At 46.6% G+C, this 16,704-nt stretch overlaps 1 protein-coding gene across 1 annotated transcript in view; it reads left to right on the top strand.

Moving 5' to 3' along the window:
• Nucleotides 1-16,423, top strand: part of Kcnj10 (potassium inwardly rectifying channel subfamily J member 10) — a 33,560-nt gene extending 17,137 nt beyond the window's left edge. Inside the window, exon 2 of the mRNA XM_057770983.1 lies at nt 11,499-16,423. Coding sequence (XP_057626966.1) covers nt 11,499-12,638 — 1,140 coding nt within the window. The 3' untranslated portion in view covers nt 12,639-16,423. The remainder of the gene's footprint in view (nt 1-11,498) is intronic.
• The last annotated feature ends 281 nt before the right edge of the window (nt 16,424-16,704 follow it).

The following is a 16,704-nucleotide window of genomic DNA, read 5'->3' as shown; positions in this document are numbered from 1 at the left end:
TGTAGTTTTGTAGCCTCCTCTTTCTCTGTACCCATCTTTGGCATGCCAGATGCACTCTGCTCAGCAAAGATGGGTGAAGGTGATTTTCCTGAGATGGGGTTTGCCCTATATCTAAATGAGTTTGATTACCTCAATCAATAGCATTAGACAGAAAGTGGATTGGAATCCCTTTATGCCATCTAAGATTAGGCTGTAACTGATTTGAGATCTCAGGCAGAAGTGACCCACAAAGGAGACCCGAACAGATAGGTTGTTTATCATCCAGTTCTTTCCCAACTCAGCGTAGCCTTCAGCTTTCCCCCTGTGTCCTTGGGAACTGTTGCAGCGTCTCCTCTTACTGGTAGAAAATACCGGCTGGGGCAGTAGCTTAGTTGACAGAGTGCTTGCCTAGCATGCGTGAGGCCTGGCTTCAGCCCCCAGACACTGCATGCACTGGGTGCGATGCTGCACAACTGCAATCCTGGCATTTGGGAGAGAGAGGCAAGAGCCATCCCTAGCTGCACTATGAGTTCATCATAGCCTGGACTATATAAGATCCTGCCTCTGCAGGGATATTGGTGGGGGGAGGGTTTCCTACCCATTGTTTCCTGCTAAATCACACTATTAGTTGAATTTTCTGGTTCTTCCATCAAGGCGAAGGAGGATGAGCTAACACCTCTAAGCAAATGTTCTGAGGTGAAGACTCACATGGGGCCGGGTTTGGAGGCTCTTCAGACCATTAAAGCAGAGGCTAATGAGGAGACAGTGGTACAGCTCTGTCCTCAGTTGAACTCAACACAGTGCCAAGTCCTCACAAAGGCCCAGTTTACTCAAGAGCTCAGGATGTGCAGTTCCGTAGCCCCAGACAACAGCTAAGGGCAGATACCATGGCTGGACCACAAGTCAGGGAGGAAGTATGGAGGTGATGCGGGAGTCTGAGAGGGCAGGTACCCAAGGAGGCAGTGTGCCATGGAGTCATCCTCCCCCTGCAGGGACAATGGGCTCTCTGAGATGCCACCCTCTGGAGTTCTCTGCAGGAATGTGGTTCCTTTCCTGACACGGGTCAGAAGGCATGTCTGGGGAGGAACAAGCTGGAGGAAAGGCAGTGGTCCTGATCAGCCCACACTGACAGGCAGCAGTGGTGTCTAAACACAGGAGAACATCTGACATGGCCCCATCGCTTTGTCCCTCCCACTCTTGACTGGAAAACACAGAGGGGGGTCAGAAAGGCCAGGGGGAGGTCACGGACTCCCAGGAAATGCTTTGAAGGCTTGTATCCTTCCTTCTGATCAAACTCTGAGAACTTTCCAAACGTTGACACAAGGAAAGAAAAGCCCATTCTTCCCTGGGCCAGGGCCTTGGTGTCAGGCCGGGGCTAAAGGATGGGAGGGCCGGGGGGAAAGGAGGCTCGAGGGTGGGCAACAGAGGTAACAGTGGCTCGGCAGGGAGGGCAGGCTCCTGGACACACACACACACACACACACACACACACACACACACAGCCCCCTTTTTCCTCACCTCGAGATTTATGTGCATCTGGCTCCCTTTCTATTTGTTTATTTTCACTGGGGGAAGGACAGGAGAGAGATTGATGAATAACGACATTAAGCTTTAAAAGGACCTACATCCAAGTCCATTCTTCTAACCTCGAGGACTTACATAACCCTCAGCGCGTTTTCTCGCCGCCCTTCCTCTTCTTCCCCTCTCTTTTCTCTTCTCTTCCTCTCTTTCACTAAGAACATTTGGAAGCAGAAATGCCTCTTTTCAGGCTCAGCCGCTCTCCTCCAGGAGGCCTCGGAGATCATTATTGAAGTGGGATTGGTATTCAAAGAAGAGATGATACGGCCGTGAGAGGAGGCTGAGGAGCTGTTTCCTTTCTCCACTGGGAGAAATGGGACCAGACCAGGTTAGCCAGATGTCGAGATTTTTGTTTTACTTGTTTTTGAGATATTTTCCTTCTATATAGCCCAGGCTGGTCTCAAATTCATCATTTTCCTGCCTCAGCCTCTGGCATGCTGGGATTATAGGCATGCGCCACCATCTCACCAGATGGGGAGTTTTTTTTTAAATATTTATTTATTTATTTATTACGTATACAATATTCTGTCTGTGTGTCTGCAGCCAGAAGAGGGCATCAGATCTCATTTCAGATGGTTGTGAGCCACCATGTGGTTGCTGGGAATTGAACTCAGGACCTTTGGAAGAGCAGGCAGTGCTCTTAACCTCTGAGCCATCTCTCCAGCCCCACCAGATGGGGAGTTTTTAAAACAGAAAATGGCCTTTTCCTTCTTCTAGCACCACACCCCCAAACTGACCTCGCAGTGTGTTCTGAATGACAGAGGACAGGAACGTGTCCACAGATGAACTGCAGTTGCCACACACTGGGCATTTTGAGAGCTAGTGCTGTCTGGTCTGAAGTGTTGTAAATGTTTCATTTTATTCCACAGTGCTTCGCTTATAGAACATTAAAATATTATTTTCCTAAGATCTTTATAATCAATATCCATGGAGCATATGCGGAGGGGAATCCCATGGCTATTGGTGTCTCTGAGTGCAGACAGATATGTGCTAGAGTTGGGGCAACGGGGAGTTGATACAGCCTTCTTCTTCCACAGTGAGAGATCGGAGGTCTAGGGGGTTATAAGAGCTTGTCCAAGTTCACAGAGAGTCTCTGGCACAGTTGAGACGCACAATATCCTGCTTCCCAGTCCAGTGCATTTCCCAGGAGACAGAACTGTACTCTGTGCCCAGGCTGGACCATCCTCATCCTTGTACACAACTGTCTCACTTCATCCCCAGCATGCAATGCACGAACACGTCTAGGTCACTGATTTAAAATGCATCTTCTCTGAAGACAACCTAAATGTGGATTCTGTTGGCCGGCCTGTGTTAGTTGCGTACCTTGTTGTTGGGACCAAACAGCTGACAAGAAACGAGTTAGGGGGAGAGAGGTTTGTTTTGGCTCTTGTTTGAGAGGGAATTCAACCCATTATAGCAGGAAGGCATGGTGCTATGGAGGTCACATGATGTCCATAGTCAGGAAGCAGAAAGCCAGCTGAGTACCTGCATTCATCTCTTTCCTGTGCTCCCAAAACTTAACAAAAGAATGATTTCTTATTCTGACTCTGATGTCCCCGGTGCTGTCCACACCTGTCCCACTGCACCCCTCTCATTGCCTGCGCTTCTTTGGGTTCTTCCTACAAAACCCCAATCACAGTTTGCCTGTCCTTTAGACCCAGTTGCCTTTCTCTTTGTATCCTTCTTCGAAAGAGACACTTGGGTGTAGCAGGAAAAGCTCAATTCCTGGTTGTACCTACATCTCCTGGTCTGAATAGCAATAATAACCGTTTTCTATGGTGATCTGGAAATCATATTAACCAACAATTGAAAACATGCCGCTTAGTTCCACTCCTCCCACACAATAGATGGTCAATATTAGTTACCTCCCAGCCCTCATCCCTTGAGCTAGATGTCACCTTTCCCTTGATGCACACTGGCCCCTACACCACTGGTTCCTGTCTCTTTTATGGTCGATTCCCTTATTGGGATCCAAGGTCTTCAAGGACCTTATATCTGATCCATCTCTTTAATTCCAATGTCTTGTTTAGAATCTGGTACCCAGAGAAATTCATTATACAAGTGCATGAAAAGAAAACTCACACTGCATGTGGTGAGCAGCGCACCATTTCAGATGGAAATGCTTAGCTTTTTTCTTATGGTTGCTAGTGATTCTAATTAGTTATCTGGAGTTTTCATGTGTGTAAGGGGGAAAATCACAAGAGAAATCAAGAGAAGACACAAAAAGGCAGGAAGAGGAAAGGGTCCCCAAGACCCTAGGCCAGAGTCAAGTTCCACTCATTCTGCACAGAACAAGAGGGTCCATATTTCCTCAGCCCCACAGTGATGGCGACATCTTTTCTTTCCCTTCGAGCAGTGGTTCTCGGCCTCCCTAAGGCTGTGACTTTTTAACAGTTCCTCAAGTGCTGACCTTGCAAGCATAAAATTACTTTGCTGTTACTGCATAACTGTGATTTTTGCTACTGTTATGAAATGTAATGTAAACATCTGATGTGCAGGATAGTGATGTGCGACCCACACGTTGAGAACCACCGTCTCAGCTTGACCTCTAGAGCCAGAAAGGGTCGTGCTCCTCTCTATTCGTCAATCCACTCACAAAGTACTACCTGAGCACACACTCTGCACCACATAGTTTAGCCGTGTCAGTCAGCTTCAGGCTGCTGTGACAAAATCGCCGAGAGAAACATTTAAAAGAGGAAATTTTGAGTTGTAGCTTGAGGCATTTTGGTCTGTGAGGTAACCTCTCTTGCTCTTAGGCCAGAGGCATGGCAGCAACCTCATGGTAGAAGGCTATGGGGGAGGAAAACTGCTCACTTCAGGGAAACAAGGAAGTCCAGAGGAAGGTTTGGGGGGCAAGATACATCTCTACAGGTCATGCCCAGTGACCTGTTTCTAACTAGGACCCACCTCCTAACTAACAATTAATCCACTGATGAGTTAGAACTCAGTGATCCAGTCATTCATATCTCTACCTCAGAACACTGCCGTAGTGGGGACCAAGGCCTTCAATACATCAGTTTTCCTGGGAGAATATTTGATACCTAAATCATAAGATGAGTAGTCAAGATAGACCTAGGTATTTCCTTCAATAAACTTGTTTTCACTCAAAAGATACATATAAGCTGGAGCACGCCTTTAATCCCAGTACTCGGGAGGCAGAGGCAGGCGGATCTCTGTGAGTTGAGGCCAGTCTGGTCTGTAAGAGCTAGTTCTAGGACAGCTAGGGCTATTACACAGAGAAACCCTGTCTCAAAAAACCAAAAAAAAAATAAAAAAATAAAAATAAAAATAAAAATAAATAAAAAAAAGATACATATATACAGAAACTCAGGAATAGGGTGTAGTTTTCAGGGAAGGTGTTATGGAATAGGAACAGGAGATGTCTGAACCAGGCTCAGATAGCCTGGAAGACAGAAGGAGGATAGGCGAAGGCAAGAAAGTCTGTATGAGTACAGATGGGCTTCAAGAGCAAGGTGTTTATTTGCTTGAATGTGCAAAGGGGAGCCGTAGGAAATAAGGCAGGGAAAGTGGGTTAGACGCAGGCCATGGAACGCCCCAGGTGCTGGACTCAGTCTGGTCTCTCGTTGGCGTACAGTGAAATACTTCCTATGAGCTGGAGAAGGAACTGGTAGATAAGGTGTGATGAAAAGTGGGTGGAGCCAGAGGACTTGATCATGAGGCCATTTCCATGATGGGGTGGGGGGTCGTACCATCTTGCTGAACCTCAGTTTCCTTGATCATAAAGTAAGTGTTTTCTTGTTTTCGGCTCAGAGCCCTGGGCATGCTGGGCAAGCATTTTCTCCCTTAGCTCTGCTATATCCTCAACCTCAGGACTCGGATCTTACTCTTTCCCAGGAATGCCATGAGAATGAACTGTGCACGAGTTTTGGAAAATACCAGATCAGTGTTCGTTGATTCATAGTCAGAAGTGTAAGTAGGAGCAGCACAGTAGAAATGTAAGATGAGTTTGATCACAGAACAAACGGAACCTTGAGACGAACAGCCGGTGATGCAGTGATTGCTAAGGAGACGGAGGGAGGAGGCACGAGGAATACATCCAAGGCACGGAACATCATGTGGTCACCTGAGGAGGAAGGGGGGTTTGAAAGGGTTCTAGGACATGGAGTGTGAGGAGCTGGGAGAACGATGGCACCCTTAGTGACCTAGGGAACAGAGAGAGGGACAGGTTGGAGAAGAATGAGAGATTGTCTACATTTGGGAATGAATGAGTTTAGTATTCACATCCCTAAGTTCCTTTCAGTGGAGTCGCTTTTGCTATAGAGAAGCTCTTTCTTTGGGGTTGAAAGGACTTTCCCCCCACATGAGAGTCGTCAGGAAATGGTACAGTTTATCCCCTGCCCTTCCGCCTGCTATCTTTGGTGTGGAGTTGAAGCATCCTTTCTAGCTGCCCAATACAGCATAATAAACCTTACTGCCAATTAATCTACTTGATTAATTTTTTTGAGATGAGTCTTAGGTATCCCAGACTGGCTTTAGACCTGCTACATAGCCAAGGATAACCTGGAACCTCTCATGCTCCTGTCTCAACCTCCTGAGCGTTGGGATTACAGCTGGGCCACCATTACTGCGTTATGTGCTGTTCAGGATCAAACACAGGGCCTTGTGCGTGCTTGTGCAAGCCCTCTGCTAACTTAACTTCCTTCCCAGCCCCCACATGCAGCAACCTTAAAAACCTACTCTTTACTATGCCCCTGCCCACCCCCACCCCCCGCCATTAGCTGACACGCAGAAGGGTTGGCATTGAAGTCTCTGAGCTGTCTTTCCTTCACCTTCCGAAAAGATCTGCAAATGTTTGCTGAGTTAGTCATGCCTGAATGAACTTGGATCTCCTCTTCCCTGTCACGGCTCCTCTTCAGGAAGCCATCTCCTGTGTGGGGCATTAAGGGGGCAGCCTCACTCAGATCTGTCCAGATTGTGCCTTAAAAACTTGCTTCTGGTGAAACAGATGCAAGCATAGCCCATGGCCTTCAATTAAGAGTTCACAGATGACAAACAAAGGCAAACAAACATTTCAAAGCACCGTGGTGTTATAAAGTAGAATTCAGGCAAGAGCATGCTTAGAAAACTCACATCAGTGAGACAGGGGGAGGGGTGTAAGGCGAGGAGGGCTCTCAAAGGTATCGCTAACAACAGTTGGTCCAGGCTTTGGAAGGCAGGCAGGAGGTCATCAGACAGCCAGAGAGTTGAGCAGTACAAATCGGGTTCAAAGGTAGAAAGAATCTGACAGTGGGCTTTCCTGCAGAGCTGAAGTCTAAGGATGTGAGAAGACTGTCAAGGGTAAGGCCCAGAACGAAGTAGAAGCCAGGTGTTGTGGCACACACCTTTAGTCCCAGCACTCGGGAAGCAGAGGTGGTTGGATCTCTTCAAGGCTAGCCTGGTCTATTGAGAGAGTTCCAGGACAACCAGGGTTACACAGAGAAACCCTGTCTCAAAACAAACAGACAAATAACAACAACAACAAAGAAAGAAAGAAAGAAAGAAAGAAAAGAGGAAAGAAAGAATGAAGGAAGGAAGGAAAGAAAGAAAAAGAAAAAAAGAAAAGCAGAGACTAACTCATGTAAGACCTTGAATGCATGCCAAAGGCTTGCAGTTTATCCTAAAAACAATGGGGGACCTTGGCTAATTTTAGTCACAAGAACTGTGTCTTGTCTCGTGAGCAATCAAGTACTTGAGAAAGGCATTGATAAATCCATTCATTCTGACACATAAGTGGTTGGCATAAAAGTGCTTGTAGGTTAAGAAATCCAGCTCTAGGAGGAGCAGTCAGTATGAAGTCAAAGATAGATAGGCATGGTGTTTGGGGAGGAATGAACATGGTTGTCCTTAGGGCTTTTGCTTTAGGAAAGAATTAGCTCACTCCTCAGAGAAGACCGGTGGTAGGTAGCCAAGTCCTGTCTCTCTATTCAGCCTGCCTTTAAGAATGCCCACCCCAGTGCATGGCTGGGACTGTTTTGGAGAAAGTGCACCCTCTAGAGGAAACAGGATGCATGTTTTTTGGTAGGGCAGCAACAAGCCACTTTCAGAACTTTGGCTGGCTTCCTTGCCCCAGAGGCCTGGCCAGCTTGGGGGTGGAGTGTGCTGATTGTTTATCTGTTTCTGAGACTGGCCACCCCTGAGAACAAAGTGGTTTGGCTGTTGGAGGTGGCATAACAGCTGGGAACTTTGGATCACAGCTGGAGGTGGCAGATACAAGGGCTGGCGACCTAAACAAAACAGTTGGAGGCGGCAAACACCACAGCCAGAGGCAACAGCGACAACACAAAAAGCTAGAGGGTAACCAAAATCTCTAGGGTCCATGAGTCTACAGCCTTAAATCTGGCTTTCAAAGCTCCAGGTTCTGTCTTTTCTGTGTCAGCGAAACTCCTCAGTACAGGGTGTTTTGGGCCAGGAGCCAGAAGACCCTGATTGGGCTTCCCATTTACCATTTGTTTGCTTGGAGTGATTTTCTCTGAGCCTTCGTTTCTAACTGATGTCCTTCCTATCTACCTCATAGTGTGGGGATCAAATTACACGTTTTATAAAGTAACAAATAACCATAGGCTATTGTGTTGAGGATGATAAGCTAGGTTTTTTGAGAGCCCCCATTCTTCCTGATATGTAGCACCTCCTCTGAACACAAAGCGAGGGCTTGGATGAGAGATCCCTGAAAGTCACCACAAAAAGTCCTGGGATAGAAGTGGGGAGGAGACATTCTTGATGCTCCCCATGGGTGTGGCTAGAAGCTTAATCATTAGGTATTCAGTAGGAACTTTCATCTCCTCTGCAGGATCTCAACTGACGGCATGTTCGGTACCTCTCTGGGATGCCTCACGTCTGGATGGTTCTGATTATAGCGTTCTCTTCAATGTAACTCTTCCTCCCTACAGTTTGAACTCGCTGGTCATGTTTGTTCTCAGAACTCAGAAAAGTAATCTGAACCTTTATTTATGTGACAGTCCCTCAAGCCAACTATTTCACACACATCTGTTCTTTCTTCTAGATCATCTTCTCTCTTGACAAAATCCGTCTGTTTCCTCCAACCGTTTCCCATGTGATCTGAGCCTGAATTTTTTTTTCATATCTTGATTGCTGGAATACTGAAGACTCGGAATGAACCAAGAAGAGTGAACTCAATAACCTCCTTATTCTAGAGACAACATTCAACCAAACTAGCTTAAGACTGTATTGCTTTTTGGCATGAATAACTCATACTGGATTTTTTTCCTAAAATGTTTAAATCCCTCTTTTTCCCCCCATGCTAATATGATAAAGTGACATCTTCACAATCTTAAACTTTCCCAGATAATCTTTAGGCCCAAGTGTATAATCCAACATTTATCCGTTTTATTAGATCTGGCTCACTCATCTGGTCCTCTTTACATCCCAGTCCTTGTAAACCGTCCCAGGTTTGTGCACATAACTGATGGCCACAAAGTTTTCTAGTTTTGAATGAAATTAGTGTTAAGAGCATAGAATAGGGCAAAATCAAGGATAAATTTCTTTGCTGCATCATTAGGAGATGAATTTTAGGCTATTGGGCTCTCCTCACCAGTACTGCTGAATTTCACAAACCACCTAATTACATTACCCTTCTGGTCATTTTTCTCTGTCTTATCCCCAAAGGTGTAATGGTAGATTTTGCCAAAAAAAAAAACCCAAAAAACAAAAAAATTTTCTGAAGCTTTAGCTACACATTGTGCGTATTTTCTTGATTTGTCAATTTGGTAGCCTAAACATAGAAGGAAATTATGTTATTCTGATGTGGCTTGTTCTCACTATACCCACCGTGAGTCTTTCTCTGTGTCACAATGAGTCTGACCGACAACATCTGTTCTCTTGCTCTGTCTAGTTACACATGGTCCTTGTATTTTATTTGAGAATCTTTCCTAGGATCCGGATCACCCATTTGTCTATAGTTTATGAAGTATATTTCATTTTTATTTTTGAAAATTAGATATTCTCTCATATCTAGCTTTGATCCCCAACAGCCCTCAAAATCTCATGTATAAGTTTCACATCCTTAAGAGTTTAAGGATTAAACATTCTTTTGTTTGTTATGTTGCTTTTCATTTTTCAAGACAGGGTTTCTCTGTGTAGCCCTGGCTTTCCTGGAACTCATTCTGTAGGCCAGGATGGCCTTGAACTCACAGAGATCTACCTGCTTCTGCCTCCCCAATGCTGGGATTAAAGGTGTGGGCCACCACCATCCAGCGATCCAACCTTCTTAGGTGTAGACCTTGCAATGACATGTGTGGACTGTGGATTGCAGTACTGAGTTTCTGAGTACTGAGTAGGGCTTTATTTAAGCTCTAAATAGGAATCATTCAGAACTATAGAGCTTCCTTTTTTTGCTGCAAAAAAGGAGCCAAGGCCATAATATAGAGAAGACTCTAGGGTCTGACTAAGAGCAGTCTCCTGTAGATAAGCATTTCAAAAGGGCTCCAGGCTCATAAAACAGGCAGGCTGGCTGCTTCTGAATGTTCTCAGGACCCTCATGCATTGGTGATCTCCAATTCAGTGCCTGTGTGGCTTGGAGTACGTGGAGAGGCCCATATAACTTAGACTCTCCCAGGGGAGCAATGGGGAAAGTGAGGGAGTCTGATAAAGAACAATGGTGAAATGCAGTGGTTCAGACGTATGGGGTGGGGAATGCAACGGCGGTTCTGATCTCCAAAGAGGCCCAAATCCCAGAGATCATCTTCACCCTTCGCAGGAGTTCCAGGTGCCAGAGTCAGAGTCTAAGTGATGAAAATCTTTGCTCCTGGAAAAGTACAAAGTTCCTTTTGGGGCAGGGATGCCAGACGCCTTGTACTAAGTGAACTGTCTCCTATTTCAATGTCTCGTTCCACTTTCTACTGTGAGGACAAATAGCAGTCTTGAATCTGAGCACATGCAGACATAGCTCTGACTAACATGGAGTTCACATTCATGTTACTCAGTCAAGACAGTTTTGCTCCCTACAGTCTGACATCACTGCTCACCCGTGGGGAGAGGTCTTGGTGCTGGCAGGATGCTTCAGCCCATTGTGTCCTTCCTACATATTACTTTTGCTCAGATCTTCTCTGTGCTCTTTCTAGCACCAAGCTAGACCCTGGCCCAGACTTAACTTCTCCCAGGTGGTGCAAACAAAGGATGATGGTGAATGAGGCTGGGTGCTTGACCTGTAGGGGAACGGACCCCTTCTGCCATTTTCTCACCTATGGCCATTAACGCAGGCTAGGAGAGAGAATAGCAAAATTAAAGGTATACATGCATCTTAAACAGGACTGTTCTAGAAGGATTTCGGTGAAATAGATTTTCTTGCCTTGATAGTCAACAGAGGGGAAGGGTTTTACCTTAAATTAAATTAGATATCGCCACAGGAGTGGTGTGTGTGTGTGTGTGTGTGTGTGTGTGTTTATGTGTTTGGTGGAGATCAGCCGAGTTCTCATTCCTACTTTCAGGGACCTGTGTACTTCCTGCTCTTTATTCTCTGTCTCACCTCTTCCCCAAATCAAAAGAATATTACACTGTACTGCAATTATGCATTTAACTCATGTCCTCACTAAGCTGTGGGTCCTTAGCAGGAATGATGTCATTTTCATCTTTGACCTACCGGCACCTCATGTTGTGGCTGGTTTTTAAAAGTGCTCTATAAATATTTGCTAGGGTAAAAGGCATCAAAATGAAGGTTGGGAGCTGACAAGATGACTTTGACTCAGCAGGTAAAGGCATTTGTCACCAAGCTTGACCACCGAAGTCCAATTCCCAGGGCCCACATGGTGGGAGAAAATGAAATCCTGCAACCTGTCCCCAGGCCACAGCACTTAAGCACTCACTCCCCCATAAATAAATGTAAGAGATTTTAAAGGGAAATCTTAGTGCCTCTTCCCATTGGGTGGTGTCTAGGAGTTGGCTGGGTTTGGACAATCACCTCATTTACTCTGTCTTGTTCCCTGCAGATGACATCAGTTGCTAAGGTCTATTATAGTCAGACGACTCAGACAGAAAGCCGGCCCCTAGTGGCCCCGGGAATACGTCGGAGGAGGGTCCTGACGAAAGATGGCCGCAGCAACGTCAGAATGGAGCATATTGCTGACAAGCGTTTCCTCTACCTCAAGGACCTATGGACAACCTTCATCGACATGCAATGGCGCTACAAGCTCCTGCTCTTTTCTGCAACCTTTGCAGGCACCTGGTTCCTCTTTGGTGTAGTGTGGTATCTGGTAGCTGTGGCCCACGGGGACCTGTTGGAGCTGGGACCCCCTGCCAACCACACCCCTTGCGTAGTGCAGGTGCACACACTCACTGGAGCCTTCCTCTTCTCCCTCGAATCCCAGACCACCATTGGCTATGGCTTCCGTTACATCAGCGAAGAGTGTCCTCTGGCCATCGTGCTTCTGATTGCCCAGCTGGTGCTCACCACCATCCTTGAGATCTTCATCACAGGTACCTTCCTGGCAAAGATTGCCCGGCCCAAGAAGAGGGCTGAGACTATCCGTTTCAGCCAGCATGCAGTGGTAGCCTCCCACAACGGGAAGCCTTGCCTTATGATCCGAGTTGCCAATATGCGGAAGAGTCTCCTCATTGGATGCCAGGTGACGGGCAAACTGCTTCAGACCCACCAGACAAAGGAGGGTGAGAACATCCGGCTCAACCAGGTCAACGTTACTTTCCAAGTAGACACAGCCTCTGATAGCCCCTTTCTCATTTTACCCCTGACCTTCTATCACGTGGTGGATGAGACGAGTCCCTTGAAAGATCTCCCCCTCCGCAGTGGGGAGGGGGACTTTGAGCTGGTGCTGATCCTCAGTGGGACAGTGGAGTCCACCAGCGCCACCTGTCAAGTTCGCACTTCCTACCTGCCAGAGGAGATCCTCTGGGGCTACGAATTCACACCGGCGATCTCACTTTCAGCCAGTGGCAAATACATAGCGGACTTCAGCCTTTTCGACCAGGTTGTGAAAGTGGCTCCTCCTGGTGGTCTCCGCGATAGCGCTGTGCGCTATGGAGACCCCGAAAAGCTCAAGCTGGAAGAATCATTAAGAGAGCAAGCCGAAAAGGAAGGCAGTGCCCTTAGTGTACGCATCAGCAATGTCTGACTTCCTATTCTCTCCTCCCCAGCCCTTTGGCCTTTTCCTCTTTCAGTGCCCTGGGAAAAGGAGACTATCTGGGTTCGCTGGAGAACCCCAGAAGCACCCGTCCTCTACTTCCCCTTCCTTAACCCGGTGGTCAGCCAGTAGTCCAGACCGCCCGGAGTCCTGCGCTTCCCTCTCTCTGTCCTTGCACTTTCCTCTGCTGCTATGCCAATGCACACGACTCTTAAGCCAGGATGGGGGACCGAGCGGGAAGGTTATGCTGAGTGGCGTGGAAAGCTTCAGCCATGCTTGGAGGTTCACAGTAGGAGGGCCATATGATCGGATGGATAGACTCCACCAGCCCCCTGCTACTAGAAAGTGTGATGACGTCAGACTGGAGCTCCCCCATCTCTGTTTGCCTCTAGTAAGTCCCCTAAGGCAAAACTCTCTCCGAGATTTATTCTATGGACTGTGCTCTCAGAAACAAAGGAATCTGAAATCAGTTTTCCCTGGGCTCGCTACCAAATCCCGAAGAAAGAAGCCAGGGTTTGTCATGGTGTATTTAATTTCAGCTGGTAACTCCTGACATAACCTAGACTTTTGGTCACCACCCTATTTTCCCGTTCCAGTTCTCTTCCGAGGATCCCCAGTTCTCTCTCAGCCTCTGTTCCCATAGAATCGGGGCTGATCTGAGAAACGTGAACAGCCAAGACCTCTCTTGCACCCATCCTGGCTTCTGAAAAATTCAATTTTGGAACTATCATCTAAAACTCTGGCCCTGTCCTGGGAAGATTTCATTTACTGTGCCCTGTGAATAGGAAGGCCTTAGCCAATGAGCGAGCGCTCTCTCTCTCTCTCTCTCTCTCTCTCTCTCTCTCTCTCTCTCTCTCTCAAATTTTTCTTTTGAGACAGGGCCTCATTACATAGCTCTGGCTGTCCTTGAACTCACTCTGTAGATCCAAATGGCCTTGAACTCACAGAGATCCACCTGCCTCTGCCCCCAAGCACTGGGATTAAAGGTTTGAGCCACTCTGCCCTGCCACCAACGCTCTCTAAATCCATTGTTCAGGCCCCATGGAAATATCTAAAACCACTCCAGATTACACTGTACCTGGCTCCTCTTCTTCCTTTCCTACCCACCCCAGACCCCTCATCCCCTAACCCAAGCTTTTGAAGAAAGAGAGGGAAACACGGCCATTTCCCTTTCTTAACATCAGCCAATTAAAACTAGTCCCAGGGCACAGATTGCCAGGAAAAGTGAACCAGCCTCTCAGATTTCCAGATTTGCTGTACAGAGCCTCTGGGAATTTGTGATGCTTTGTCAGGGTTTGGACTGAAGCAGAATTCGGGCTGAGAGCCACTATTTTGTTACACCTCCTGGTGCCCTTCTGGAAAGCTGCCTGCTGTTTTCTGAGGCGATGCTGAGGGGGAGGAGCTTACATTCTGATCTCAGCCATGCTGACACAAAATAATGGAAGTCAGCATCGTCTCTCCTCTCTTCTGCCAACGGGCCGGTCTCAGGCAAGTTAAAAAGACAACTTATGATCAGACCCAGGCCATTCCTAGTTCTCTGCTGAGGACCGTGGCAGGGGTCAGGGAAGGGCATGATAAGCACCAGGCCCTGTTCTAAAGCCCCAAGAAGTGAGCTCTGGCTCCAGTTAGGTACACAGGCAACCCCAGAAGATGGTATAGCAGGGATTCCAGCAGGGATGACACATGGTTAATTTAAGGTGGAGTTGACAAATGACGACAAGAAACACATTTAGGCAGAATGTATACACGTCTCTTTGGGCAAGGCCTTGCAGAGAACTCAGAAGCCCTGTGGCTGAACCCGTCTCAGCTGTGCACAGTCTGCTCACTTTGGTCTTTCCTTGAACTTGGTTAACTGTAGCTTGAAAATGAAGAGCCTTCAGCCTCTTCTTCCTGCAAAAACACACCATTATCCTTAAACTCGCATCAAGACAAGAACCAGAAGAACCTGGCAAAGAGCCAGCTGCTTTCACATACACTCAATGCTGCACTTACCCGGTGGCGTTCGGTGTGCAAAGACCAAGTGTACTGCTGTGTGTATCTTCTTATCCACTGGCGATGTTTCCTCTGTCCGGCTTCTCCTGCGCATTGCTGCTTCCCTCTCTTCCCAGTCTCTTGCCCAAGGCCCACCTCTCCTCCGACTCTTGGCTAACAATGTGCGTAGAGAACATTTTCTGCCTTAACCCCTTTGGGATTTCCTCTACAATCCCAGGCTTTCCTCTAAGGTGCACCTGTTAATTCAGAATGGCGCTCTTCTCCCACAAGCCCAACATTCTGCAAGGAACAACTCCCACTCCCAGTCCCCTGACTTGAATCCTTTTTCAGGATGTAGGACAAACTTTATAGCAGCCACGAGGGATGAGAAGTGGGTTCCCTGTCTGTACCAGCTATAGACTTAGAGTATCAGGACAGCAGCAGGTGAGGATTTTAAGTGGGGTGGGCAAAATAACCAATGGGGAAAGGTATCTAGAGTGTGAAAATGAGAAAGATGAGGTTAAGGGACCCAGTGACATGAAACCCAGAGTCTTACTTATGACTGACACAGACAAGGTGGGTGGAAACGTGGGAAATTGGGATATGATATATATGTTTATCTATGGAGAAAAACAGAGATAATATATAGAAAGATATGTATATAGATGTACATATACCCACATATATGGAATGTACAGAAAGGAAGTGCTCAGATTTTAGAAAAGGGACAAATATCTTGCTTGGTTTTATGGAGTAGGATACCTGGATTTTCTGTGTTATGGTCAGCAGAGTGGTGAGAGTAGCTGATGGTTTTAAGTTTGATTTTTGGAAAAGGGAGGGATAGACCCTGTTGTCCCTTTCATAAAGAGAGGCGCACCCATCAAGGTTTGATGAACCTGTGCTGATAGGACAAGAGAGGAGCTAAGAGGTAATGGGTAAAAGGAAATGCCCTACCCATGAAGATCTAGGAAAATCTATCACTCATACTATGTTCTACCTATTCCTGGCAGCAATCTGCTGCTGAACAATACTCCTGAAGTATACTCTGCATTTCCCATTCTTCCACCAGGGTAGGAGCTCTAGCTCTAGGCCCCATAACTAAAAACCGAGAAGCTGAAAATTTGGTATTTGGGAGGGAGGCTTTAAGTGGAAACCTTACTGTTAGAACACAAATGCCAGGACTGATAAGTTGTTGAGCTCAAGATACTCCCAAGACAGAGGCCTGAGCCTATGTACAAGAATCATAAAGAGGGTGCTGCATATATCATGGTTCCTGCCCTGGTGGGGAGGCAGATGGGATGCTTTGACTTGGAGGCTCTTCTATGAAGAATGCAGTTTTTATCTTCCCTGGAGGATGGCACAATTCTATGGGAGGATTCTGAAACCCCTAATTCCTGCTGCTCCCTACTGCCCCCTCCCACTCCCTGAAACCCACTTCAGCTAGTGAAACTATGCACGGGTTTCCCTGACATCAGCAGAGAAAGAAAAGCAGTCGTAATATAGCTACTGGCCAGGAACATTGCACCTTCTCCACAACTGCTACCACGAACCTTTACCCCTGTTAGCTTGCTTAGTTTCTTTGCAAAATAACACATTACCTATGCTGTACAGTTAACTGGGCTTCCAGGCCCACTATCGGCCAACACTACTGAAGCAGAAGTATCTAGGAATGATTTTTTTTCTACACACTGCATTAAAGACTAAACCAGGTCCAATGTATTTAGAAAAAAGATGTGTGAGGTATTTTTGGTTTATTTTTGTCTGTTCTGAAGAGACTACTAAATAAACTGGAAGAATCTCTTGTTCTCACTGTATCTTCTTTTAGACATTGAAACCTATCTTGCATCAAGGTTTGAACTTCTAGGCTGATTTATGGGCGGGGAGGGCTCAATTCAGCTCTGCCTTTCTTGATGGTTTTCCCTTCCACTCATACATTTCATTAACAGTACTCCCAATCCTTCCAACTTTTTTCTTGCTCTTTCCCTTATTAAGATCCTTTAAGAAATAAATTCCACACTCAGTCTTTAAATTATCAAAGACATGCTATTTATTCATTTATGTTTGTGTGCTGTGCATTGTGGGCATC

Source organism: Chionomys nivalis, chromosome 5 (genome assembly GCF_950005125.1).
Source record: "Chionomys nivalis chromosome 5, mChiNiv1.1, whole genome shotgun sequence".
In the NCBI taxonomy this organism is placed as follows: domain Eukaryota; kingdom Metazoa; phylum Chordata; class Mammalia; order Rodentia; family Cricetidae; genus Chionomys; species Chionomys nivalis.
This window is presented reverse-complemented; position numbering and strand designations above follow the sequence as displayed.